The sequence below is a fragment of the Malaclemys terrapin genome, chromosome 1 (genome assembly GCF_027887155.1).
Source record: "Malaclemys terrapin pileata isolate rMalTer1 chromosome 1, rMalTer1.hap1, whole genome shotgun sequence".
Classification (NCBI taxonomy): domain Eukaryota; kingdom Metazoa; phylum Chordata; order Testudines; family Emydidae; genus Malaclemys; species Malaclemys terrapin.
The window spans coordinates 149,959,839-149,987,541 of NC_071505.1; the positions used below are offsets into that span (position 1 = coordinate 149,959,839).

A 27,703-nucleotide genomic window follows, 5' to 3' on the forward strand; every position below is an offset into this window, starting at 1 on the left:
TATGGGTAGCTATCCCACAGTTCCCGCAGTCTCTGCTGCCCATTGGAATTCTGGGTTGAGATCCCAATGCCTGAATGATGCAAAACAGTGTCGCAGGGGGTTCTGGGTACATGTCGTCAGGCCACTCCCCCTCCATCAGAGCACCGGCAGACAATAGATTCGCGCCTTTTTACCTGGGTTACCTGTGCAGACAACATACCACGACAAGCATGGAGCCCGCTCAGATCAGCTCACCGTCACCATATGTCATCTGGGTGCCGGCAGACGTGGTACTGCATTGCTACACAGCAGCAGCAGCTAACTGCCTTTTGGCGGTAGATGGTGCAGCATGACTGGTAGCTGGCAGCCATAGGGCTGCATTGCACCAGCCCCTTGCCTTTTGGTAGAAGATGGTATATTACGACTGGTATCCATTGTCATCGTACTGCAGTGGCTATCAGTCATGCTGCACCGTCGGCTGCGCGTGGTGTTCATAGTGCTCATAATTGCCGTGGTGATCTGAGCGGGCTCCATGATCCCAGTGCTAGCAATGGTGCCTGGTCTGAAAAAAGGCGCGAAACTAGTATCTGACGGACCAGGGGAAGGAGGGAGGGAGAGAGGGAGGGGCGAGTGACGACATGGCGTACAGGTACAGGGAATTAAAATCAAGAAAGGTGGCTGTGCGTCAGCGAGAAACACAAACAACTGTCACGCAGAATGGCCCCCCCCAAAGATTGAACTCAAAACCCTGGGTTTAGCAGGCCGTTGATTTCACGGAGGGAGAGGGAAGCTAATGAATACAGAACAAATCTATTTTTTACATCTTAAGCTGGCCATTGTCCTGGAGTATATGCAGAGCCAGGACATGCCAAAGCAAAACCAGGACCAGCCGAGGAGGCGATTGCAGCGTGGCGACGAGAGTGATGAGGAAATTGACATGGACATAGACCTCTCACAAGGCACAGGCCCCAGCAATGTGGAAATCATGGTGTTACTGGGGCAGGTTCATGCCGTGGAACGCCGATTCTGGGCCCAGGAAACAAGCACAGACTGGTGGGACCGCATCGTGCTGCAGGTGTGGGACGATTCCCAGTGGCTGCGAAACTTTTGCATGCGTAATGGCACTTTCATGGAACTTTGTGACTTGCTTTCCCCTGCCCTGAAGCGCCAGAATACCAGGATGAGAGCAGCCCTCACAGTTGAGAAGCGAGTGGCGATAGCCCTGTGGAAGCTTGCAATGCCAGACAGCTACCTGTCAGTCGGGAATCAATTTGGAGTGGGCAAATCTACTGTGGGGGCTGCTGTGATCCAAGTTGCCAGGGCAATGAAAGACCTGGTGATATCAAGGGTAGTGACTCTGGGAAACGTGCAGGCCATAGTGGATGGCTTTGCTGCAATGGCATTCCCAAACTGTGGTGGGGCCATAGACGGAACCCATATCCCTATATTGGTACTGGAGCACCAAGCCACCAAGTACATAAACTGCAAGGGGTACTTTTCAATGCTGCTGCAAGCCCTGGTGGATCACAAGGGACGTTTCACCAACATCAACATGGGATGGCCGGGAAAGGTACACGATGCTCGCGTCTTCAGGCACTCTGCTCTGTTTCGAAAGCTGGAGGAAGGGACTTTCTTCCCGGACCAGAAAGTAACCATTGGGGATGTTGAAATGCCTATCGTGATCCTTGGGGACCCAGCCTACCCCTTAATGCCATGGCTCATGAAGCCATACACAGGCAGCCTGGACAGGAATCAGGACCTGTTCAACTACAGGCTGAGCAAGTGCCGAATGGTGGTGGAATGTGCATTTGGACATTTAAAAGCGCACTGGCGCAGCTTACTGACTCGCTCAGACCTCAGCGAAAAGAATATCCCCATTGTTATTGCTGCTTGCTGTGCGCTCCACAATATCTGTGAGAGTAAGGGGGAGACATTTATGGTGGGGTGGGAGGTTGAGGCAAATCGCCTGGCCGCTGATTACGCGCAGCCAGACACTAGGGCGGTTAAAGGAGCACAGCAGGGTACGGTGCGCATCAGAGAAGCTTTGAAAACAAGTTTTGTGACTGGCCAGGCTATGGTGTGAAACTTCTGTTTGTTTCTCCTTGATGAACCCTCCACCCCTCCCACCCGGTTCACTCTACTTTCCTGTAAACTAACCACCCCACCCTCCCCTCCCCACTTCGAGCACCGCTTGCAGAAGCAATAAATCATTGTTACTTCACATTCATGCATTCTTTATTAATTCATCACACAACTAGGGGGATAATTGCCCAGGTAGCCCGGGATGGGTGGGGGAGGAGGGAAGGAAAAGGACACACTGCAGTTTAAAACTTTAACTCTTATTGAAGGCCAGTCTTCTGATGCTTGGGCAATCATCTGGGGTGGAGTGACTGGGTGGCCGGAGGCCCCCCCACCGTGTTCTTGGGCATCTGGGTGAGGAGGCTATGGAACTTGGGGAGGAGGACTGTTGGTTACACAGGGGCTGTAGTGGCGGTCTCTGCTCCTGCTGCCTTTCCTGCAGCTCAACCATACGCTGGAGCATATCAGTTTGATGCTCCAGCAGCCGGAGCATCGACTCTTGCCTTCTGTCTGCAAGCTGATCCCACCTATCCTCTTCAGCCCGCCACTTGCTCTCTTCAGCCCGCGATTCAGCCCACCACCTCTCCTCTCATTCATATTGTGCTTTTCTGTAGTCTGACATTGATTGCCTCCACGCATTCTGCTGTGCTCTGTAAGCATGGGAGGACATCTGGAGCTCCGTGAACATATCGTCCTGCGTCCTCCGTTTTCTCTTTCTAATCTTCACTAGCCTCTGTGAAGGAGAAACATTTGCAGCTGGTGGAGGAGAAGGGAGAGGTGGTTAAAAAAGACACATTTTAGAGAACAATGGATACACTCTTTCACGTTAAATTTTGCTGTTCACATTACACAGCACATGTGCTTTCGTTACAAGGTTGCATTTTTCCTCTTATAGTGAGGGCCTGCCGGTTTGGTGTGAGAGATCACTCACGCAGTGCCAGGCAACAGATTTCGGCTTGCAGGCAGCCATGGTAAGCCACAGTCTTTCGGCTTTTTTAACCTTCTTAACATGTGGGAATGGTTTCAAACAGCAGCGCCCTCATTTCCCATATCAAGCATGAATTGGGTTGGCCATTTAAAATGGGTTTGCAATGTAAAAGGAGGGGCTGCGGTTTCCGGGTTAACATGCAGCACAAACCCAACTAACCCCCCCCCCCCCACACCCAATTCTCTGGGATGATCACTTCACCCCTCCCCCCCACCGCGTAGCTAACAGTGGGGAACATTTCTGTTCAGCAGAGCAGGAACGGGCACCTCTGAATGTCCCCTTAATAAAATCGCCCCATTTCAACCAGGTGACCGTGAATGATATCACTCTCCTGAGGATAACAAAGAGCGATAAGGAATGGATGTTGTCTGCATGCCAGCAAACACCGGGACCATACGCTGCCATGCTTTGTTATGCAATGATTCCAGACTACATGCTACTGGCCTGGCGTGGTAAAGTGTCCTACGATGGCGGACGGGATAAGGCAGCCCTCCCCAGAAACCTTTTGCAAAGGCTTTGGGAGTACATGAAGGAGAGCTTTCTGGAGATGTCCCTGGAGGATTTCCGCTCCATCCCCATACACGTTAACAGACTTTTCCAGTAGCTGTACTGGCCGCGATTGCCAGGGCAAATTAATCATTAATCATTAAACACGCTTGCTTTTAAACCATGTGTAATATTTACAAAGATACACTCACCAGAGGTCCCCTGTGTGCCCTCAGGGTCTGGAAGCATGCCTTGGGTGAGTTCGGGGGTTACTGGTTCCAGGTCCAGGGTGATAAACATATCCTGGCTGTTGGGGAAACCGGTTTTTCTGCTTCCTTGCTGATGTGAGCTATCTACATTACCTCCATCCTCATCTTCCTCGTACCCCGAACCCACTTCCCTGTATGTTTCTCCAGTGAGGGAGTCATAGCACACGGTTGGGGTAGTGGTGGCTGCACTCCCTAGAATGGCATGCAGCTCCGCGTAGAAGCGGCTCTGATGAGCTCTGCATGGTCACCTGTGCTCTCCGCGCTGAGCAAACAGGAAATGAAATTCAAACGTTCGCGGGCCTTTTCCTGTCTACCTGGTCAGTGCATCTGAGTTGAGAGTGCTGTCCAGAGTGGTCACAGTGAAGCACTGTGGGATAGCTCCCGGAGGCCAATAACGTCGAATTCCGTCCACACTACCCCAATTCCGACCTGCTAAGGCCGATTTTATCGCTAATCCCCTTGTCGGAGGTGGAGTAAAGAAACCGGTTTAAAGGACCCTTTAAGTCGAAAGAAAGGGCTTTGTCGTGTGAACGTGTCCAGGCTTAATTCGATTTAATGCTGCTAAAGTCGACCTAAACTCATAGTGTAGACCTGATTGGGGGGAGGGATAGCTCAGTGGTTTGAGCATTGGCCTACTAAACTCAGGGTTGTGAGTTCAATCCTTGAGGGTGCCACTTAGGGATCTGCAGTAAAATCAGTACTTGGTCCTGCCTAGTGAAGGTAGGGGCTGGACTCTATGATCTTGCAGGGGCTGGACTCAATGACCTTTCAGGGTCCCTTCCAGTTCTATGATATAGGTATATCTCCATATATTATATTATTTTATTATTGCTATATTTGGGGCTGGGAAGAAAGTTCCCTCCACGTCAGATTGGCAGAGACCCTGGGGGAAGCGGGGAGTTCACCTTGCTCTGCAGCATGGGACATGGGTCACTTGTGGGTTTAAACTAGTGCAAATGGTGGATTATCTGTAACTTGAAGTCTCTAAACCATGATTTGAGGACTTCAGACTCAGCCAGAGGTTATGGGTCTGTTACAGGAGTGGGTGGGTGAGGTTCTGTGGCTTGTGCAGGGGATCAGATCACAATGATCTCTTCTGATCTTACAGTCTGAGTCTGAGCTCAGGAACTTTGCAGAAGAGCAAGACAAGGTATTTCCTGTCGCACAGGGCTCCAGAATGCTACAGGAAAAGGGAGTTTCAAATAGGGGCCATTGAACTGGGGCAAAGAGTGGGAAGAGGGAGAGAGCTTGGCATTTTTATTATTATCATTAGTTGGAGGTTGAGGGAGGCCTGGAGAGTCTGCTAAGGTGTGTATTAAGGGCCTGATCCAACTGCCATTGAAATAAATGGAAAGATCCCCACTAACTTTGAAGAGAGTTGGCCCAGCTCCCTAACTTTGAAGGAGATCCTTTAGAGTGGTGCATTATAAGCAGCGTGATCCCTGTGGAGGTGGGAACACTACACCTGTAGGCCATGGAGTCATGGCTTATATGGGTAGTGGGCCTGGTGGCACAGCTCCTGTGGTGAGTGCCAGACCCCCAGGTTGACATAGCATAGCCCCTTGGCAGGGGGGAGGGGGTGCCAGACCCCTAGGCTGGGGTGACATGGCCATTAGTGGGGTGCCAGACCCCTAGGCTGGAGTGGCACGGCCCCTGTGTAGGTGGGGTATCAGCCTCTTAGTTATCAAATAAACTTAACCCTAAAAATCTGAAAGCATGACGGTATTTCCTTTTTTGGCATTATAAAGGGGACCCAAATCCACCTTCTAGCAGGACTATGGTTCCCACTGTAACTCTGGAAAGGCCACCACCTCTCCTCATTAAAACAGCGTGCAGCTGTAGAGCCGAGAGTGGCCCCTGGCCCCGGAGCTCCAGAAACATTGGCCTCCATCTACCACTTCAGCTAAAGGAAGCTGTGTCTGGGGAATGTCCCGACTCCAAAGAGCTTGATTTCTCAAACCAAGCCTTCCATTAATGTTAACTGTCGTACTGTCTATACACAGACCCGCACCCCACTGCATGCAGTCTGTGGGCCCGTGTGTGAGAGAATACATCACCATCAGGGCGGGCAAATGGTGTGTGTTTCCATTGGCTTGTTACCTCGTTATTTCTGCAACATGCATCTGCATCAGCACAAACACAGCCTGGGCTTTGCTGCCAGGTCTGGCAGATTGTCCCTGGCACAGAGCAGCACCACCTGAGGCCTGCTGCAGATCCCCTTGGGGGCCACCTTGGTGTCTAGGTGCTGGATTGTTTTGAGATTCGGAAAAGTGGGGGCGTCTCTCTTTTACATATGTCTGGGGGAGTGCGTGTGCGCATCATACACAACTTGTGTTTAATCAGGGCTGGATCGTTCCAGGCCGTGTGCTGCCGTCTCTACTCCCGTCAGAAAAAGAGTGACCCTCCCCTTCCCTCCCCCTTGGATTCTTGGCAGGGCGAGGGAGAGATCTCTCTGCTTTGGACACGAATAATTCAGTCCTAGGTCCCGAGCATTTGTGTTCAAGGTGAACTACAGATTCATTGCGACAGGCTGGTTTAAAAGACAGTGACACCCTGCTCCAGTCTCTCTGAATCCCCAGGGAGAGCAGAAGGTGCAGGAGATGAAAGCATTTTTATTTTGGGAGCAGCAGGGGGACTTCCCTGAAGCTGTGTCTAGTCCCAGGGTCTCTGTTTCTGCAGGCTTTTGGGGGCCTCTGCAGCATTAAAGATTCCAGCAATGAGAGGCGAGGATCCAATCTCTGCCTTTCAGAAAGGTGTGTGTCGGTGTTGGGGATGGGAGTGAGTTTGGAGCAATACATTCAAACTCTGTGGTGCCCGATCTTTGGTGCATTTTCTAGCAGTGTTAAAAGTTGCTGATGATCCAGTCCTCCCTCCCGCCTGCTTTCCTACCCATCTGCCCCAGTGTGCCTTGCCCCAATATGCATGATACCCCGGGCCATGTATTCTATTCCCCCACCCCCACCCCCAAAGCTGTGAACCGCCCCTCCCCCAGTGCCTGTTCCTTGTGCCTGCTGGCCCCTTTCCTTCCCACCCTGATATATTATTGATCAGGTTTGAGCTTTGCGTTGTTTTCCCTTATTAAGCAGTTTATCATCATGTCGCCTTTTCAGGGGAGGAGGAAGAAATTTATTCTTTTGACCATAAATCATTTACAAGGCTGCTGGGCCATTAATGTATTTTTCATGGCTTGGCAAACAGCAAATAGAAACAAGCGCCGAGGCAGAGCCTCACTGACCTGTTTCAATTCCCTGTTCCTAACTCCGACCGCTCTTCCCTGATCCCGGGAGCGATGTGTTCTACTGCAGAGATACTGGTGGATTTCTTCCCTTTCCCCCCCACTCCCCGCCCCCTGGAGGTGCTGCTCTGCTGTGTCAGCAATGGCACATGCTGCCGACTGCACTTGGCACCAATCCACAGCGCGGTGTGCATCTCTGCTGACTTGGCTTTGTCGAGAGAATTTTAACAGGGAAATTGGGGCGGGGGGAAACGAAGTGGCAGCATCTCTATCTTCAGATTCCAAGTGGAGCATGAATTAGGCTCCTGTACTGTGTAAGAATGTCCTGCATTCCTACACAGGTCTCATGTAGGAGAATCTCAGGATACTTGATGCACTGTGGCCTGGACTGTATCTGCAAAGGGGCAAGGCTAGCTGTGTGGGATGAGGTCTACCTGTTGGAGATGTTCACAGGGATGATGTCTATCCAAACCAGGGTTTCCCAAACTTTTGAGAACAGAGTCCCCCTTCAGAAAAATTAAACCAATTACACTGCTGCCGCTCCCCACCTTGTGCTGTTAGGGCTCCACATCTTAATATATACAGCTTCCATTCTGCTGCACCCCCAGGCTAGTCCTTCATGCCCCTCCCCACTTCAGGAAACACTGATATACATCTTTCTAATGACATTTCCCCTCCTCTCTAATATGCTGTGAAAAGCAGTGAAATAGTTAACAATAGTGGCCTTTAGCACCTGAGTCAGCACCAACTGAAATGAATAGGGGCTGTTCCCACTTCAGAGCTACTGTTTCAGGCTCTCTGCAAACTCAGGCAGACATCTCTGCATTGGTTACACTCTTTTCACATTTTCAAGGTTTCCTTCACCACCATAACGTCATTGTTTAAAATGAAAGCTGAAGCTGGAGCGCAATTGAGAGGTCTGTCCGTGGATCCAGCTAGTCCTTTGATCTCCCCCTGGGGTGCTCCCCACACCTCTATGGGCACTTGGAAGGAGATATAGACATGTAGACTGCTCTGCAACTCCCATCCATGACAGCTATCCTGGCTCCCTATAGCCATATCTCTACCCCACCCAGACACCCCTCTAGGCCAGTCACCCACTGGCCGTGCCTTTGCAGACCAGAGTGCTAGGAGTCAGACTGTCATTGCCTCTTGTTTTGGTGCATTACTGGGAATAGGGAAAGGTGTCACTAACTGAAACAAAACTCCTATGTCCTGCAGCTCCTCTGTAGAGGCAGATGACGTTTAGATACAAAGAAAAGGCATGGTCTGAGGTGAAGGGTAGCTGTTGCCACACGGTACAACATTAAGGACAGTGCATGAAGGCAATTGAAACTGCAGGGGAGATCTAGGTAGGCAGCCTGTATTTTCCCAAGCTGAGCTTGGGGTCACAAGGATGACATCCTTATGCATGAAATGCAATGAGGTCTTTAACAGATACATGTAGAAAGGCCTTGGCGTGACTTGTGATTCAGGAGACTTCGCCTCCAGCAACGGTGCCTCCTTGTCACCATACTGGGGCAGTTGTTCAGCACCAGCCCAGGAGGGAAGAGCACCCCCTACTGAAGCACCAGCAGTACTTCCTGCAGCAGCTAGACATTTCCTGGGAGTGAGGCCTCCCATCTAAGTGCCAGTCGTGTCCTCTTCACAGAGCCAAGGGGATCACTTACTGAGGTAGGCTTCCTTGTGTGCCTCTTTCCCCTGTCACTATTTCACCCTGCTAGGGGAGGGGATGAAACAGTGACCTCGAAGGTTGACACACTGGGATCACGGGCCTTGTTGTCTCCCCAGTGAGCAGAAGAAGCAAACTATTGAGCAAACTATTGAAGGGGGAGGGATAGCTCAGGGGTTTGAGCATTGGCCTCCTAAACCCAGGGTTGTGAGTTCAATCCTTGAGGAGGCCACTTAGGGATCTGGGGCAAAATCAGTACTTGGTACTGCTAGTGAAAGCAGGGGGTTGGACACAATGACCTTTCAGGGTCCCTTCCAGCTCTATGAGATAGGTATATCTCCATATATTATTACTTGAACGGGTTCCTGATCCCACAGGGGCTCCCTATGCCCTTGCTCAGCAAACACGATAAAGAACCCCCCTAACCCATCAGTACAGCTGCTACCAAATTTCTCTGCAGCCAGATGCAAGCGCTGGGAATTCAAGGACTGTCAGATCAGAACAGAGCAGTCTCTGACATCGGCCAATGCAGCATGTATCAGAAGGAAGCGTTAAACCTCCCATAATGTACCTAATTGTGCAACACTATACCATGGAGAGGGGATTAACGTATGCCCCAGAGCATGGAGATTGATTAGTTTTATCCTAGCTAATGTCATTGTAGCTGCTATTTTTATTCCTGTCAATGTCCCTTCCTATTTTTGTAATCTCGCTAGATAATACAATGCAACTTTATTTGTGTCACCAGTTTGCATACAAAGAGCATCCTAACTGGAGAGACACAAGGAGACCTGCTCCAGGGGGCATGTGCTGCAAAGGAGAAGGCTCTTGTGGCAGCCGTAGTCAGATTGCATGGAGAGGCAGAAAGGAAGCCAGTGCTACAGAGTGGGGAGGGGAGCAGAGAGAGAGGATGGAGGTTCACGAGGTTGGTTGGAGAGTGCTGAAAAACAAGGAACATGATGTCATGTCTGGAACCCATTTCTAGTCCGCATATTGCTGAAAATAAGACAAAAATATTCACCCCCTTTTGTCCCTAGTCAGAAGCTTTTATTAGGATTTTTTTCAAGTCAGGTAAGATCATTCAGCAAGTACAATTGCTGTGGGGAGGAACTGGGATGGAAAGAAAGCCATCTGGCAAAATCTCGCCTTTTTTCTTCTTGCCTTAAACTCTGGTTCCCGTCCCTTATGTCCGCTGCAGGGGAAAGGAGATACACTCCACGGAATCGTGGTTCCAGGCCTCCTCCCAGCAGTGGGGGAGAAACTTACTTCTATGGGGGAGAGAAGGCAGGAATGCTGGCTTATCACTGTTCACCAGGCCAACAGCTGAGTACAGGGCAGGGTGGGTCAGCAAGGGTTTTTCATCAGCAAGTTCCTCTGATGTCTGTCTGTCTAGTCCAGATGTGGGCTATAAATGAAAAGGGTCAGATGGGATCAGCACAGATGTGCAGGTAATAGATTTCTCTGATCAGCCGGCAGAGCAATCAGCAAGGCATGCCACGGGCCAGGGCTCAAGACCCAAAAACCACTGATTGCTCTATGTGAATTAGTGTGTTCATTGTCCTACCTTCTTATTGAATGGGATGGGGGATGCTCCCTGCGGGAGAAGGTGTTTATTCAATGGGGTGTTTGGCTCCTCCTGCTGGGACGGATGAGTCTGTTTATTCAATTGGCTATGTGCCAAAGGGATGGATTTCTGACCATTTCTCTAGGTATGAAGGTGCTTACAAGTTAACTCTGGTTTTTACCTGTGTTTAACTGAACAGGGGGAAAACATTGAATGAAGATTTAGTCTGTTAAGATCTATGTAAATTTTTAACACACATGTCACTGAGATCTTGTATTTCTGGGATCAGTATTAAGTTTTTCCTGCTCTTTACTCCCGTTAGCCCTGCAGAGCCAGCACAGTCAATGGAGAGGGAGCTGGAGTCTATGCCTTCTTGTCCATCATTGACGGTATTGTTAGCTACAGCATTGCTGGAGCCAGAAAGAATGGAGCTGGGGCCTTGATACAGGACAGCATCCCTGTTCAGGAAGTGGGGATGGACAAACCTATATTGGGTTCTTGATTCCCAGATCCCATGTGAGCTTTTCATGTGTGACTCAATCACAAGTTTCTCCAAGAGCAAAGCGGGTGAAGCCAACCTGGCTTATTTCTGCCCTGGTTTGTAGACCCGGGTGATGAACTGTCATCAGCGAATTCTTAGCTGCGAGTGGGGATACTGGAGGGATTTGGGGAGGCTCTGTGGGTGGGAGTGGGGAAGGAGCTGGGTCAGCAGTATGCCTGGCGCTTAGGTACACATGCCCAGATGCTACAGGGATTGGAGCCCTGCAAATGCGATGGGTAAGACTGACAGGTAGATGCTTTTCTTGGGTGTACCCAGTTGGGTCAGCAGACTTCCTGACAGGGTTCCCTATGGCACCTGCCTACGCTGTGTGCCCCTGATAATGGATCAAATGTGGTGTAAGCGGGTGCAACACCCATGGACGCCTCTGGGCCAAAACTGCCTTGTTCTTGCCATACACTTTCAGAACCGTGTTTGTGTGCCCTGGGCCTTCTCTCATCTTACTAGCGATCCCAGGTCTCAGTGATTGTCTCCACTGGAAGTCTGCCCCTGGGCAGCCTTCCCATTTGTGTCTGTGCCTGTGAGTATGATGTGCCGGTCACTGGCGTGTTCCATCATGACCAAATGTAGGCCTGGTCCCCGACTTCCCTGCCTTGCGGAGTAATGACTTCACAGGCTGTGGTCCCCGTTCGGTCACCCCACTGGACTGGGATATGCTGGACTAGTCATACATTGGATCCAACCCCCACTCCATTGCACTTCCTCACCACCCTGGACTCACAAAGGGGCTGTGGTCACTCAGGAGCTGCCGCGGGATGCCATCCTGGGCAAGTACTGCTTTTAGTTTGGCCATCACTGAGCTGGCAGTCTACACCCCACCAATGAGAACAGGCAAGATCAATATTCTGTCCAATCAGTGCCCAGCCTCTGGCAAGTCTGAGCAGTCGTGTGGCTGCAAGCAGTTCTTTTGGATGCTGTAACTGTTCTGGGCACATGCCAACCAGCCTTCTGCTAGCCTCTCACGATTCCTGAGTGTGCTAGCCACCCTTGCTCTCTGGCCTTGGTGATCCTCAGAGAGCGGAAACACTTTATTTCTCTGGCACTCAGGAACGGCTATCTTTCCCCCTACCAACTGGATTGCTGCATGGCAGTGCAGTTGCTCCTTCATAGGCCAGAAGGGATTAGCCGCAGGGACAACATCCCTCTTGTGTCTTGGCCGTCCTTTCTGTATCAATGTCATTAGTACTTGGAACTGCGAGTCTCCTCTAGTGGCTTCTTAAGTGGATGCTGTGCTAGCAGGTCCTGCAGCCAAAGTGCTCGTTGCATATATCACTCTCTCCTATGCATGTGATTCTGCCGTTCTTGGAGAGGGACCTACTGTTGCTCTGGCACCATATCCGCTTGCTAGTCAGCTCACCTGGGGTGGATAGCGTGGTGAGACCATGCCTCTGGAGCAATAGAAGCATTCTCTTTTAATCTCTCTTTTTCAGCACTGAAGACAGTTTTATCCAGGTCATTTCACCTACCGTGGGGTCAAACTCACAGCGACTTGTTTTTACTTTAATCTCAGTAAAAGACAGTTCTGTCGTTTCTCCCTCTGGCTAGGATCCCAGAATTTATCCCACTTGAGCACCACATTTCTACATGGGTTACAGAATTTTCTGAACACACTTTGTATGTGTTCTCTGGGCCCTCATTCCTAGTGAAACCAAAAGTGTTCCATGCCTTGAAGGTGTCTTCCGCACCTTTTCTGGGGCTTTTCCACTGCTCCAGATGCTGCCAGGTAGAGCTTGAAGCATTGCTCCCACTATCTCTGCTTTAGGTAGAGGTGGTGGTGTTGGACTGATTCAGTTTCTCTGTTACTTCCTTCTTTTCCTATCCCTCCTCCTTTCCCTACTGACGGAGGCACAGGAGCACTTCTCTGACGCTATTTCACATCCCTGGTTTGGTATTGAACATTGAGGCAATGCCAGAGTAACAAGGTCCTAGAAGTACAAGGTCCCAGAAATATGAATACTTAATAATGAGGGGCACAGGCAGCGCTGTGTGGGGAGCCCAGGACTGGAATAGCAGGGGGGCTGCAGGGCAGGAGCGAGGGGCATTGGCAGCTCTGTGTGGGGAGCCCAGGACTGGAATAGCAGGGGGGCTGCAGGGCAGGAGCGAGGGGCATTGGCAGCTCTGTGTGGGGAGCCCAGGACTGGAATAGCAGGGGGCTGCAGGGCAGGAGGCACAGGCAGCGCTGTATGGGGAGCCCAGGACTGGAATAGCAGGGGGCTGCAGGGCAGGAGCGAGGGGCATTGGCAGCTCTGTGTGGGGAGCCCAGGACTGGAATAGCAGGGGGGCTGCAGGGCAGGAGCGAGGAACACTGGCTGAGCTTTGTGGGATAACCAATGCCAAGGATAACAAGGAGTCCCATCCCTTCTCCAGAGCAGGTGTCTGTTCATTGTCTGCTTTGATAACTCAGGGTGTGTCTACACTGCAAAAACAAGGATATTCTTAACTTGGGTTAGCTAACCCACGTTAGTGAACTTGGGTTAGCTCTATAATTGATGGTGAAAGGTGATTATGGGCTGCACTACAAACACATAGAAACTTTAGCTCAACTTCTCTCTTCCCCTCCCTAGCAAACATTATAGATATTCATTGAACTGCTGCATTTTTGTACTCCGCAAAAGGTTCCAATAAACAGACCTTGATTGCAGCTTACTCAGAGATCACTTTGCCTGCACCACACCCTGTTCCAGCCAGTTGCAGGTCCTGGTGGGAGTATCTGCCAGGGCTCTTCAAGACACGCTCTACTACATCCTCTGAGATGTGTGCAGGTGCCATGTGTCTGACCGGCCTTATTTGCACCTGATTGTTTCTGAGCCCAGTACTGGCTAGAGATCCATATGTGGGAGCTAATAGAGTAGTAGCATCTGCCTCTTCCTTACTCCAGGACAAGCAGGGAGCCTGAGGCCAGCTGTGCGGCTAGATCCCACAGGTGTGAGTATGAACCATGTGGCATGAATGTTGTACAGTGGCCCCATAACTGATAAAGAAGGTAGCTGAGGATAGCACGTGGAAAGCTGAGGGAATCCCATCAAAGATAAAATCAAAATGATCCAATGCCAACAATTATTTTGTTAACCAGGTCCTAGAAATACAAGTGCTTAAGAATACTCGAGTGGTAATTTCTCAAGGTCCCCTTGTAGCCAAAACATCAATCTGCCAGCTGGTTCCCTTAGAAGTTGGTGACACAGAAACACCCCCGTGCTTCAGGACCAAAATGTAAAGCAAAGTGCAGTCTCTTGTGCACAGGCTGTGGGCTGGATTCACCTCTCACTTACACTGGTTTGTATCAGTCTAACTCCACTGACACCAGTGTAAGTCAGGAGACCCTTGTGAATATCCAGTGTGCACCTATGGGCATTGAAGTCCGAAGCTCGGAGAGGCTACTGTACCTGGAATCGATTCCAGGTGATTGTTGCTTACAGGGGAGAGGTGGTTGCCTCTGACAGGCAATTTAAGCTTGTTGAATGCTTGGGGATGCTCATTTACTAAAGGGAGAACCTTTAACACAGCTTTCACTGAGTTCTCTGTTGCTTTATGTTCTGGTGTATAATTCGATATATTAGGCTGGGATTTTTGAAGGAGTCTAAGGGGTTTAGCTGCCCAAATGGGACACTTAATTCCCTTAGGTTGCTTTGAAAGTCCAAACCTTAATATTTATGTTAAGTGCAAAATCTACATCCCCCTGGTTAGATAATGGGCTAAGTTCATGTCAATGTGGGAATGAGACACTTGCAACTCCTGTTTTTTTAAACATTTAAACGTGTAACCCTTCACATTATAGTAATGGGAGTGCATCTGCATGCGTGCCTGTGTTTGCGTGTCAGCACATGCATCTGGCTGTGTTGAGGCATGTATATTATTGTGTTTGCATGTATCTTTGTGTTGGTGTGTCTGTGCGTGTCTACCGATGGGGTGTGTGCGTCTCCATGTGTGGATATTTATAAAAATAATTTTTATTTGTCTGAGATATAAATAAAAGGGACTTTTGCTCAAATGAGGAGCCTGTAAAGAGCATTTGATCTTTGCTGTTTCTGCTCTGCATTAGACTGTCTCCCTGGCAGAGGAGTCACTTTGTAGTAATGACCCCCTGGTGCTGTGTGTGTGCTGGTCTCTCTGTTTACATTGGTGCAGGATAACTCTGCACACACACAGTCTCCCGCTCCCCTGTCACCTTTGTTAAGTTTGCTTGTCAGAAGCTGTTGTGTGTGTTTTCCCCAGCTGTAGCCCTGCAGGTGCCACTTAGTTTAGCAACATGAATCTTTGTCTTTTATCTGCCTCCTGCATCATGGGCACCCAGGGCCAAAGAGCAGCTGACAGCATTGGAACACTCCGGGCGATGGCAGCTCCTGAAATATGGGGCAAGGTGGCAAAGTGAGAGTGGAGCAGCTCAGCGAGGAGGGAAGGTATCGGGCCATGTATTGAATTCATATACTGCACATCCAGGTTCAGAGGTGTACCCTCGGCGAATGAAATGTGTTTGGGTCTCCGCTATCCCCTAGTGCCCTCTTCTAAAACCTACCACACAGTTTAGCCGCACTGATTGACAGTGTCCTGGAATAACTGGGAGTGTTGCACTTCAGCATTGCAGTTGTTTGGAAGAGTAGTCAGGGACTGGAATACCAGAGGGGTGGGGGCTGCAGGGCAGGAGCGAGGGGCATTGGCAGAGCTGTGTGTGGGAGCCCAGGACTGGAATAGTAGGAGAGGCTGCAGGTCAAGAGTGAGGGGCATTGGCAGAGCTGCATGGGATAACCAATGCCAGGGATAACAAGGAGCCCCATTCCTCCTACACAGTCGGTACCTGTTCCATGGCTGCTTTGGTAACTCAGGGTTTGCCTACACTGCCAAAACAGGCATATTCGTAACTTGGGTTAGCTAACACACGTTAGTTAACTTGGGTTCAAAGAGTAGTGGAGTCATGGCAACTCAGCTTTTAACTCAGATTAGCAGCTTGAGTTAAAGGCTTTAGGGAAGCCTGGGGTTGAACTCGCGCTGCCAGTCTGAGTTAAAAGCCAAGTTGCCGTGTCTTTGCTGCTATTTTAACCTGGGTTAGCACACCTTTTTGCAGTGTAGACGTTGGCGTGCGGTGGTTGCTTTGCTTCCCATTTGGGTGGTCATTATTCCAAGTCAGGCTCGCATTCAGAGCTGGATGAATAATCCCCATTTTCTTTCTTTTTGTGAATTGTTCACAAACCGATTGGGAAATTCTTCTAGTGGCATTTTGGCTACTAGTGTTGCGTGGCCACCACTGAGCAAGTCAGGAATCCAAAAGGATCCTAAGTTTGCGTATTGCCTTAGTGGTTTGAAGGCAGAGACCCTGTACTGAGGGGAGGTCATGCCTGCTAGCTCTTCAAACTATTTCTGCTAACTGCCAGCATCCCCTGATAGTAGCTTGCTGGCTTGAACTTAAGCCAGCTGTTTCTTCCCACAGCTCCAAGTTCTCTCTGATAGTAGGACAAGAGCTGGCCGAAATGTTTCAGCAGGAAATTCTGAAATTCTAAATAAAAAACATCATTCTGAAACAGGCAGACAAATAACATTTTGAAATTTCCTGCAGAAGGGGAATTAGAAAATGTCACTCTGACCTTTTCAAAACATTTCTGAGACCCCCAGAGCTGCCTGGAGCCCCAGGAACTGGACAGTTTGGGGAACCAGGGAGCGGGAGATGCCAAGGAACTGAAAGCCAAGGATCCTATGACTTCCAAGCTCCTTGTTCCCCATTAGCCCACCAGCCAGGCTGCCAAGGAGGCTGAATGGGCAAGATGGCAGGAAACCAGGCAGGTGTCGAAATCTGTCTGTTTTCCATTGATACTTTGTAGAAATCAACACTTTCCCCCAGAATATTGATTTCAACCCACATGGCACCTCTGAACAGAAAAATGTTCCATTGAAAAATTTCTGACCACCTTTCATTAGGACAGAAGGTGACAGGACTATCCATAGTCAGGAGATGTATAGCTGGTAATGCCTTACTGTGCCCCCTAGAGGCCTCATGTATATGTTAAACATGAGAGGGACTGGGTGACATTTAAAGTGATGCGAGTTGGTGGTTTCAACCCAATATTGAGATTTTGTGGGAGGGGAAAAAAAACTCTTTAAAAAACTTAATTTTAATAGAAATCGTTGCAGCGTTTTCTTGTTAATTTTCATATGGACAGAGTTTGGCTGTATGGATTTAAATCTCTCCCTGCATGGTTTGCAACCCAAACATTGCATCCCTGAGCCAGTGCATGAGAGCTGGAAACTGAAAACGACTGGGAGTCAAAGTGAGGCTGGTCAGGCTACTTGCATTATCCAGGCTGAATAAAATGCAAAAAAAGTAAGCGGCATGAATGCTGGAAAGTCATTTTGCTTCGATCTGTTCTTTCAGCGTCAGGAGCCATAATAATCACATAGAAAGAAGTTGGGATTTAAAAACAGATATTATTTGAACCCTTTTAAATGTAAAACAATCACAAAAACTTTCCTGTTCATACTGGATTTTGTTGGAGAAAAAATGGAGGGCTAATTGCATGTCTCCTTTTAACAGAGTTGTTTCTCTCTCTCTCTCTTTTCTCTACCTCCTTGTTAAAACCCTTGTACCTGGTTTCCCTTCTTGGGCAGTTTCAGAGCTGCTCACTTTCTCGATGTTAGGTGGGTTTTCAAATGTTGCTCATTATCTGTAGGACAGCTTAGCTTCTCTTGCAGATTTTTCCCTGTCTTCAAAATGGGCCCCGTTATTTTTAAAGGGACTGAAGCCACAATGTCCTCAGTTGAGATGGCCGTCATTTCACCTTTGCCTTCTGCAATGGCTCTGGGGAGAATGGCTCCATTTTGCAAAGCACTGGGGGACGACGTCGCCCTTTTTGGCCTGTGGTGGTTGGAAAGGGACTGCTACCCCTGAATCAATGCTGGTGCCATTCCGCACTCATGTACAGTGCTGCGTGAAAAGGGTGGCATTGCAAGAACACAGGGAAGTGGGTGGATGTTTGAACTTTGTGTCACTTTCTTTACAGGTCTGGTGAGCCCTCTAGAGGTGTCAGTGAGCTCAGGGAGTATCCAGGTTGCTCGGGGACAGACGGCAATCCTGCCCTGTACCTTCACCACTAGCGCTGCCCTCACTAACCTTAATGTCATCTGGATGGTCATTCCACTCTCCAATGCCAACCAGCCAGAACAGGTACCAGTCTTCATTGGAATATGGAGCTGTCTGTGTCTTTTTCTTCCCTTGTCCCATCAACACCACTTGGGCAAGGGTGCGTGTGTTGGCTGTGGGCTGTCTGATCACCCTTCTGGATTCTAGTGCAGAAAAACTCTGCAGTAGCTGGATTTCAGCATTAGTGTCACCAGCTCATGACTCAGGATAGGACATCCCAGAAGACACAGCATTCCTGTTGCCCCGGCTCTGGAAGGGCCCAGCAGTGGAGCAGTAGGGTGATGGAGGTCAGGACTGAGGTTCTTTAGCAGAATTTATAGTGCCTCAGTTGTCATCCCATCTAGCTCTGTTGCCTTTTGTAACCAATATTGACTCTGTCCTTTTACATCTTTCTGTTACCCTCCGATTGTTACCCTGTGTCCCAACATGTCTTCCCATGTTGCTGTATGTGCCCTATGTTCCTTACTCTTGCCTTGTGTTTCTATTTCTTTCCCTGCTACCTTATTCGGCACCTAACCTGTATCCTGTCTCCTAAGTTGTTCTGTTTTGCTTACACACTGGGCAGGTGTCCAGTGTAGCGTGAGCTGCTATGGATTCTAGGTATTCTGTGGGTAGGATGGGGCACTAGGAGAATGGCCCAGCTTGGGGCACTCTGTGGTGTGGGAGGTGGGGGCTTGGAGGTGTCTCTGGAGAATCTGGAAGCAGTTGAGGCTGAAGCTAAAAGGATGATTGATCCCTTTGTACAGGGGTTCTGCAGTATTTCCATTCTGCAGAACACTTCTTAAGAGACAGATGTTCTCATGGACCCACTTGTCCTCCTAACACCCCACTGCTTGTTGCCTGTGAAGGTTTCATTTTGAAGGACATCAGGAGGGCCTCCATATCTCTGTGGTGGCCCAGGGACCATAGTCTGAGAACCATTGGGCCTTATGCTCAGACTGCTAGAAAACATTAGGAAACCTTGTTCTGAAATTCACTTGTCCCAGGCCAGCTCGCCTCCCTAGGCACTTGAGGTTCAGTTGTGAATTTTGGAATCCACCAGTGAAGCGCGTTTGGTTTTCAGCAGCTCATGTTGTTGTTCCAGCTGTGTAAGCAGTCGGTGACTAGTGACTGTACCCCTTTGTTATTTCCTGGGACCTGGTTGTCTGGTGGTGAAGATCATTGCAATGAACGGAACGGGCAGTTTCAAATCATGTTAGGGCATCTCCACCAAGGGGAGAACTAAAGTGACCCTGGCTGCTCACCCCCCAGTGCCTGTTTCCAACAAAACACTCAGGGCTGCAGCTCAGGGAGCCATGGAGATTCATTCTCTCAGAGTCCATCCCGCCTGGTGGAAACTGACCATTGCATGAATGAGGAGGAGGAGGCAGACATCCCAGATCCAGTCAGAAAAATAGACTTGGGAACCTGGCATGTTGCCTCTGAGAAGAGAGCCTGTCGCAGTGTGTTACTGACACACACCCTCTGCCTCTGAGGCCACTGCTGAGTTTCCGTGTTATCACAGAGCAATCCTCCCTTAGAGACAGGATGCTACTGTCAATTGGCATTCTCCACATGGGAGCTACTGTCAATTGGCATTCAGTTTCACTAAGGTCCATTAGGAGCTGGCCCTTTCTGATTTGCCCCTCATTGTAATACATATTTTGCTTCTTCACAGCAGCCAGTACAGAGAGATGTCCAATCCTTCTTTCTTTTCTAGGTTATTCTCTACCAAGGGGGGCAGATCTTTGGTGGTGCACCCCAGTTCTATGGGCGAGTGGGGTTTGCAGGGACAATGCCAACCACCAGTGCCTCCATCTTCATCAACAACACCCAGCTTTCGGACACTGGCACGTACCAGTGTTTGGTCAACAACCTTCCAGACCGAGGTGGCAGGAACATTGGAGTCATTGGACTCACCGTCTTGGGTGTGTGAATTGGGAATGGGAGACAAGGGAGTTCTGTGTGTGTGTGTATGTGTGGGGGGTGGGATATGCATTGGGGAACAAAACAGTCTGGGTGTTTGTTGGGGGACCTGGAAACATTGGGGGTAGGTTGTGAGGTGGGGCTGATGGCTGTACTGCAGAGTGTGGGAAGATATCTTGTGGATGTGTACATATTGGGGGACAAAGGGCTCTTGGGGCTATGATGTGAGGTGCTTTGGGGAATGTATTGAGGGGATGAGGGTGTCTTGTGGGTAGGTAAATTAAAGAGGCCATGACAGTTTCCTACATAACAACAAGAAAATGGAACAGACCTGTGGTCCTTAACTCTGGTTTCCTTCCCCTAAAAGTGGCCTGTACAGAGTGCTTCATAGTAGGTTGTAGCTCCCCCAGTAATGCACTTGGCCAATATGCCATTACTGTTTCATGGGGGCAAATGTTTTCCTGTCCTCAGCCCATAACCAGCATATGCTGTGGAGCAGGAGGATTTAATGAAGGAAGGATTTATCATGTGATCCCAGCTAGGGAACTGCATATGCTCTTCTTCTCAGGGATGGGTCAAATGCAAAGTGGCCAGGACAAAGTTACACTTTCATTTTTCGTGCCAGAGTCTTAGTGGGGCTTCTGTATCTGTGGCTTCAGTGTCAGTCTCCCCCCTTCCCATTCTTCCCTTTCACTGCCTTGCAGCTGCACGCTGTTGCTCACATCCGTGACCCTGTTTTCTTGGACCTGGGGGCACACTCACAGGCAGTGGGTGAGCAGCAAGAACCCAAATCCTTTGTTGGATATGCCTCCTGACGTGCTGTTGCTTTCCCCTCTGCTCTCATTGTAGTTCCTCCTTCTGCTCCGCTCTGCAGAATTCAGGGGTCCCTGGATGTCGGCAGCGATATTACCCTGACCTGCAACTCAGAAGAAGGCATTCCTCGGCCGACATACCTCTGGGAGAAGTTGGACAATGCTCCCAGGCTACCCCCGACTGCCACGCAAGGTGCTCGCTGTATTGTTTATCTTCCTCTTCCCCAGGTGGCTAATTTGGCTTGGTTTTGTCTGTGCTGCCAGTGATGACACAACTTATCGAGATTACCCCGAGTCACCGTATAGTCACTTATTTGTAAAGAAGGTACCATGTGGGGAATAAAAGGGTGACTTGACAGCTGTAGTGTCTTGGGTGCCCTCTAGTGGCCATTCTCTCTATAGTGTTTCTTCATATAGGAAATGCCTCTTGGGCTACAACTGCTCAACAAAAAAAGTTGTGGCCAAAATGTTCACACGTTACTATTGATTTGGGGGGCCTCACAGATTTAAATGCATTTCAAAGCAAACTCAAATAGTCAAGGACTGGAAATTGTGGAAAGGTAGCCTTAGGATCACCCAAAGAATTTTGCAACCTCTCGAATCTGAGGACTTACCCCTATTCCCCAGTGTGGTGCCGAGGGGTGCTGTGCTTCTGGATCATCTGTCCTCCAGATGTGAAATAAAGCTAAGGCCCTGATCACTTTTGGTTCTGAAACAATCCCATGGTACCACTTGTGAGACTTAGAAGTTTGTCTTGGTGTACTGGCCAAATGGCAACCCGCCTACTTCTAGTCTTCTACCTTAACTTACTCCAGAGTTTCAATTGGTATGGGATCCTTTGATTTTTGTATAAAACAGGCATGAGGGGCATTGGCATTGGCTGTGTGGGGAGCCCAGGACTGGAATAGCTGGGGGTTGCAGGGTAGGAGTGAGGGGCATTGGCATTGGCTGAGTGGGGAGCCCAGGACTGGACTAGCAGGGGGGGCTGCAGGGCAGGATTGAATTTTATGGGAAGAGCTGTGTTGCACATCCCTTGCTTGTATTTTGCCTGGCTCTCTTCTCATGCACAATATCAGCCCCAAGCTTTCATGTAGAAAAATTCATTTATAAAAAGAAAAAGAAACATTTACTGTAAGCTCCTTAAGACCTAATCATTTGTGTGTGTGTGTGTGTGTGTGTGTGAGAAAGAGAGAGAGAGAGAGATGCTTCCATCTGAAGGTTATTTCCTAATTTATTTATGTCTTAAGAGTCTCACACCAGATTCCCTATTTGCTGGATTTGCCTTTTCATGGTTTTCTGGAGAGGTTATGTATAAATCCTTCTTTTTCTTCCTGCTTGTCTAGACCAAGTCCAGGGCACAGTCACCCTCCGGAATATCAGCACTGTGTCCTCCGGTCTTTACCAGTGCGTGGCTTCTAATGCCATCGGAACCAGCACCTGCCTTCTGGACCTGCAAGTCATTGCACGTAAGTACATTCCAATGGGAGGTTTGACCATGCAGTTTAGCTCTGCTCTGGTAACCATTGTAACCATGTATACCCTGAGCCATCACACCTCTACAGGGTAGGACCTTAGGGCCCATGACTGTGGGGATGGAGACCCGTCTGGGCCACCACGTTCTTCCCTAGCTCCAACCAGTAGAGCTCCAGGTTGCACCCTAACCCTGATTTTGTCCTTCCCTTTTTGTTCCATGTCCCCCACAGCTCATCCCCGGAGCGTTGGCCTGATTGCTGGAGCTGTTGCCACGGGTGCAGTTGTGCTCATTGTTTGCATTGTCTTGGTGGCTGTGGCACTGGTTTACTGGAAGAACAAACACAAGGAGGAAGAAGAGGAGGAGATTCCCAATGAGATAAGGTTGGGCTCAGGGCAGACAGATGGCAATGAACCTCCAGTCACAGCTGGCTCTGAGTGATCTTCGCTCCCCCCTGCTGATCCCATTGATGTTCACTGGGGCTGCCAAGAGCACCTGCATCCAGAAAATGGAGGCAAATGCTAGAGAGAGCAAATTTCTGGATGGGCAGAGGAGGTTGGAGTTCTTGTAGGTGAGGCGATGGGGGTGGGAGATCTTTGCATACCCTGTCTTTACACAAGGGGGATGGAGGCTGACAGCAATGGCTATGTGGGGAGAGAGATTTCAAAACTGAAGGGATGAATGTGGGTGTAAGATGAGTGAGGAATCCCACGCCACGGTACCAAACATCAATGGGGGAGGGCTCTGGGGATAGAGGAGAGACTCTGTCCCTGGTTAGCATCCTCACCCCGCAAACACACAGCTGCTTCCCGTGGGATCTTTGCCTCAGTGGCACGATGCTAGCAGGTGGGACAATTAATAAGAACTAAGATGAGAGTCATGACGGATGACGTGTGATCAGGACAGGATGGTGCCCTTGGTTACTGCATCTGTCACCTGGCACCTTTGATCACCGCTGCCATTACAGCTGGATGAGTAACGGATTTTTTGGTTAGTTAGCAATTGTGAAAAAAACCCGGCTTGTTTCAGGCCCCCGGCCACAAAACTGTTTGAAATTTTTTAGCAAATTAAAAAAAAATTCATTTTGGGTCAAACAAAACATTTCATTTTGATTTTGAGCATTTTTACAAGTTTTAAAATAAAATTAAAGGAAATTTTGAAACAAGAATTCCTTTTAGAACTGTTTATTTCCTTGTATTTTTTTTTTTGCAAAACAGTTCAGTGAAATCAACATGAATTCATATAAGGTTTCAGTGTCGCTGAATCAGTATTTGTTGCCAAAATATTTTTTGTGTGAAAAACTGCCCAGCTCTGTCACCTGCTCCTCTGTGGAGGGAGGTCAAGGGCATGAGTGGGTTACAGACAGGATTCTGATCTCCTGCCCTCTCTCTTTAGGGAGGACGACCTGCCACCCAAATGCTCTTCGGCCACAAAAGCGTTCCATGGTGATGCGTCCTCCTCGGAGAATGACACCCTCACCTCCTCCAACACCTACAACAGCCGCTACTGGAACGACCCCAAAGCCAATCATGCCACAGACTCCTTCACCCGCTTCAGCAATAACAACGACGTGCGCCAGCCCTTCTCCCGCTCCGGGAGCACCAACGCTCGCCCTGTCTATGCCAACGGAGGCCACCCATCCCCAGCTCCACCCAAGACGCTGGTGGTGACGGCCAGCACGGCACCGTCCCCACAGGAGGTGGCCAGGAGCAATGGCTCAGTCAGCCGCAAGCCAAGGCCTCAGCACACACGCTCCTATGCCGTGAGCCAGGCGACGTTGGAGAGGATAGGGGCTGTGCCTGTCATGGTGCCAGCCCAGAGCCGGGCAGGCTCCCTAGTGTAGGAAGTGAGAGCGGGTGTAAGGAAAGCAAGAAGCTATTGTACCAGATGGGGTGAAGATCTGGCCAAGAGACCCTTCTCTTCCTCCCTGAAATGGGATGAAGGGGGAGACGTGCTTCTGCCTGGTGCCCGCCCCCCTTCACTAGACTTTAACCTACCAATGAGATGGTCCTTTCTTCGCCACGCCACCCTCGGGATCTCAGGGGGCTCCTCCACACCAGCTGGATCTCTCAGATGTGCCAAGGCTATGGGAGGGGCCCCAAGGGTGCCAGGCCCTTGCAGGGGATGCTCGTTTGTTTCTAATCTCCACCTGATGTGGGGTTTGGGGTTTTTTGATTTCCAAAGAGTGGCCGAGTTAGGTGGGGTTCGTGAGGAGAGCCGGAAGGGGCAGGGGAAGGGGAAGGAGGGGCCTTCCGTGGAAGGACATCAGCTCTACTGCGCACGTGCCCACCGCCAGGCCAAGAATGGGCAATGGAATCAGAGAGGTGAGCGAGGAGACGCTGGCCATGCCAGGCCGATTTCAAAGGGCAAAGGCAGAGAGAGAGACCCACCAGCCAGAGCAGAGCAGAAGGGGCGGGGGATGGGTTTGGACGTTCGTCTATTTATTTATTTCTGTTTCCTTCTCTCTTCACACTGGACGGTTTCCTGCACTAGTTCTGGATGCTTCTGGAGCCCCATTCGCCTCCTTGGAAACCGCTGCCATCGGGGCCTCGTTCCCCAAGAAGCCGCGTGGAAGGAGGATGTGTGGCTGCTGCAGCAGGAGTTTTCTCAGAGGCGTAAAGGAATCGAGTGGGGGTGGGAAGCAGCAGACAGCTCCTGCCGGGCTGGCCAAAAGCCTCCGTGGCTGAAGAGCCGCACTGTTTCTAGGCGTGTGGCTTAAATTCCCAATGAGCTGGGCTTAGCTTTGGCCTTTGCATGGCAGGTTCTCCCTACTGGGCTGTTCGGGGCTGGCCTGCATGGTCCTAGCACGGTGCTTGTTGAACTGGGGAGGCCCTGGCACTGAGGCATCATATTTACTCCTCCCTTGCTGGATGCTGGGATTGTCGGGGTTTGGTTTTAAATACTGCTCTTTAGAAAGCAGGGGGCTCATTGAGGAGGCAGGCCCATGGGGTGGGTGTCCTAGCTGTCTGCTCCGTTCCCTCCATGCCATGTGGCCGGGTCTCTGAGGCACCTCACACTGGCAGATGTGCATGGTGCTCTGTTGCCTCCAGGCCACACCTCACATACAGCCAAGTTTTTCTCTTGTGACTAAATAGCCTTAATCAAAGCTGAGGGTCTAAACCATTTGAGGGTCTTGCTGTTACAAGGGGGCTGGAGCCCAAGGGGCTGGATCCCACTGCCTCAAGGAGGGTGGAGCCGCATTCTGACATCCACAGGCACCTCCTTCGTAATGCTGACACTGACATACTTAAAGGGAACACCTCCCTCCACCACCACTAGAGCACCAGAGGCTCCCCCTTGGCCCTAGGAAAGGGAGGCTGCTGTCCCTATCCTTGACCCTACATTGGAAGAGGGTGCTGTACAAATCTACCACTATCATCCTCTTCCTCCTCCCTCCTCCCCTGCTTTCCCTTCCATATGGCACAGATGCTGCAGGGGCCATCTCTTTCATGATCACACAGACACTGCTGGGAGGCTCCTGGACTCCATGTGAGCACAGCCATTGCGCTGAGGGCTGCCTGGACTGCACGGGTTTGAAGCTTGGCTGAGATTTTGTGCCTTCTTTGCTTAAAGAAAAACAAAAACCAACCACCCCATTTGCCCCCACCCCCAACTCTGCCCACAGATATTGCAAACCTCCCAGGCAGACAGCTGCCTGGTTTACACACCTTTCAGGGGGAGCAATCTCTTTCCTAGTGTGCTGTCTGTCTCTCCCTTGACTGCTTGGAGGGGAAGAGCAGCTTTGAAAATCCTAATGTGAAAAAAAATCCCAACAGATTCTCTCTGTTTTTGCAACAACTCCTCTGTGAAGTTTAAAGGGATGCTGCCCCTTGGCAGCCCTGCTTCAGGGTTGGGAAAATTCTGGGAAAATACCCTTCATGAGACTGTTCACTCCTCTTTCTTTATTCTTTCTAATTGTCTAAAATTCAATAAAATTTTATTCATATAAAAAGGGAACATTTTTTGCTGGCTTCTTTCTTTCACCCTAGTTCTTTACATTTCTATCTGCTATTGTTGAAACTCTCCCCTGAAGGTGACCTGCCATGACCATATGACAATTCTTGCCCCTTATTAGCGCATTCATTGGTAACAAACACTTTAGTTAAGGTTGCAAAATGGCTTCAGTTATAGCTTCCTGGTTTTGCTTGCTCATAGCTCTCTGTCACATTCTCCCTGGGGATGTAATTTACCAAGCCTGTGCGCTCCCTCTCTCGGCCCAAAGGTGAGTTTTATTTTCTTGCTGGTCAGAGGGAAATTGCTTCTGCTGAGTTGTGTTAATGGGAAAAAGGGTTTTAAAAATTGTCCCACCTTTTCTCACACACATTGCAGCACAGCTGATCTTCATAACCTGAAGCCTGGCATGTTCCTAGTCCTCACTGAGACTGACTAAGGTCCTGAGCCAGAAACTTCCATAACTTCAAAGGGCTTTAGATCAGGCTTCAAGTTTGATGTTTGGGGGAAAACCTGTTTGGAAATTAACTGAAGTTCTGACCATGTGAACCAGGCCCGGGAAATATTCACTGCCAGAGTGTATGAGGTTTTCTGTTTTCAATACATGCTGATTATAGCCAACTGGTACCTGTTAACTTGCTCAGTTCCAGGTATAGCTATCTCAGCATGGTTGCTCTGCTACGTTCGGTTTGGTCTTTCCTATTTTTTCCTTAAAAAAAAACAATTCATAAAACTGAATTCAGTATGAATAAGAGTAAGAGTCCAAAAGCACTATTAACTCAGCCATGCTGACTATGTGTCTGTTCGGGACTTCGTTTCAATGTCCAGCTTAAAATATTTGTGTTTGTGTTGTTAGCTATAGCCCCCACATCATATAGGATGTATGCATTACACTTGCTCTTGGAAGCTTAACTTTTGCATTTACTAACTTAATTGTGCAACCCTGGTGTTACATTAATCCAGGAGTTTTTCCATTTTATTCCTATTACAGCCCTTTAAGTATTATGCTGTATTAGCCATTCCCCACCATCAGCTCACCCTGGGTCAAATTCTGTAGATGACACCGAGCCCCCAGCATAGCTCCTTGTAGTGTCTGGACTTGAGTAGCCATAGTACAAGTATATGCGGTTAAGTAGAGAAGGCAAAGGACTACAGAAAGGCACAGACCTCTCAGTTGCTCTCCTTAATCTCAGCTTTCATTTTAAATGAAATATCTGGTTGTTATGGTTGCAGAGAAAACCTTGAAAACATGACTTGAGTATAACCTATGCAGCACTACATGGCTGAGTTTGCAGAGAGCCTGAAACAATAGCTCGGAGGTGGGAACTGCCTCTTCTTTTCACTATATGCTAAGTCAGATACCACTAACGATACTTAAAATGTCAACATGGTGAGTTAGTTCACTGCTCATCACAGCATGTAAAAGCTTCCAGTGTTTTCCACGTGGGGAACAGCACACGAGACTTGCTGCAGATGAGAGGGGTATGGAAGATGTAAACATTAAGATGTTCAAACTTTTAATGAAACATGGCAGCAGGGGCCCCAGTGATTTCATTTTCCTGAATGGGGGCTCAATTTCAAAAGTTTGGGAAACACTGGTCTGCACA

At 49.4% G+C, this 27,703-nt stretch overlaps 1 protein-coding gene across 3 annotated transcripts in view; it reads left to right on the top strand.

Annotated features, from left to right (window-relative positions):
• IGSF11 (immunoglobulin superfamily member 11) overlaps positions 1 to 25,056 on the top strand; it is a 143,394-nt gene extending 118,338 nt beyond the window's left edge. The window contains exons 2-8 of one of the 3 annotated variants that reach the window (XR_008446634.1): positions 17,818 to 17,981; positions 19,657 to 19,864; positions 20,712 to 20,867; positions 22,018 to 22,140; positions 22,378 to 22,528; positions 23,541 to 24,469; positions 24,639 to 25,056. Coding sequence is in view for 2 of the 3 variants with exons in the window: in XM_054043601.1 (XP_053899576.1) it covers positions 17,818 to 17,981; positions 19,657 to 19,864; positions 20,712 to 20,867; positions 22,018 to 22,140; positions 22,378 to 22,528; positions 23,541 to 23,988 (1,250 nt within the window). In the remaining variant the exon portion in view is untranslated. Of the gene's footprint in view, positions 1 to 2,953; positions 3,030 to 17,817; positions 17,982 to 19,656; positions 19,865 to 20,711; positions 20,868 to 22,017; positions 22,141 to 22,377; positions 22,529 to 23,540 lie in introns of all 3 variants that reach the window. The other 2 variants (XM_054043610.1, XM_054043601.1) reach the window with 2 other exon arrangements.
• Positions 25,057 to 27,703: the final 2,647 nt, after the last annotated feature.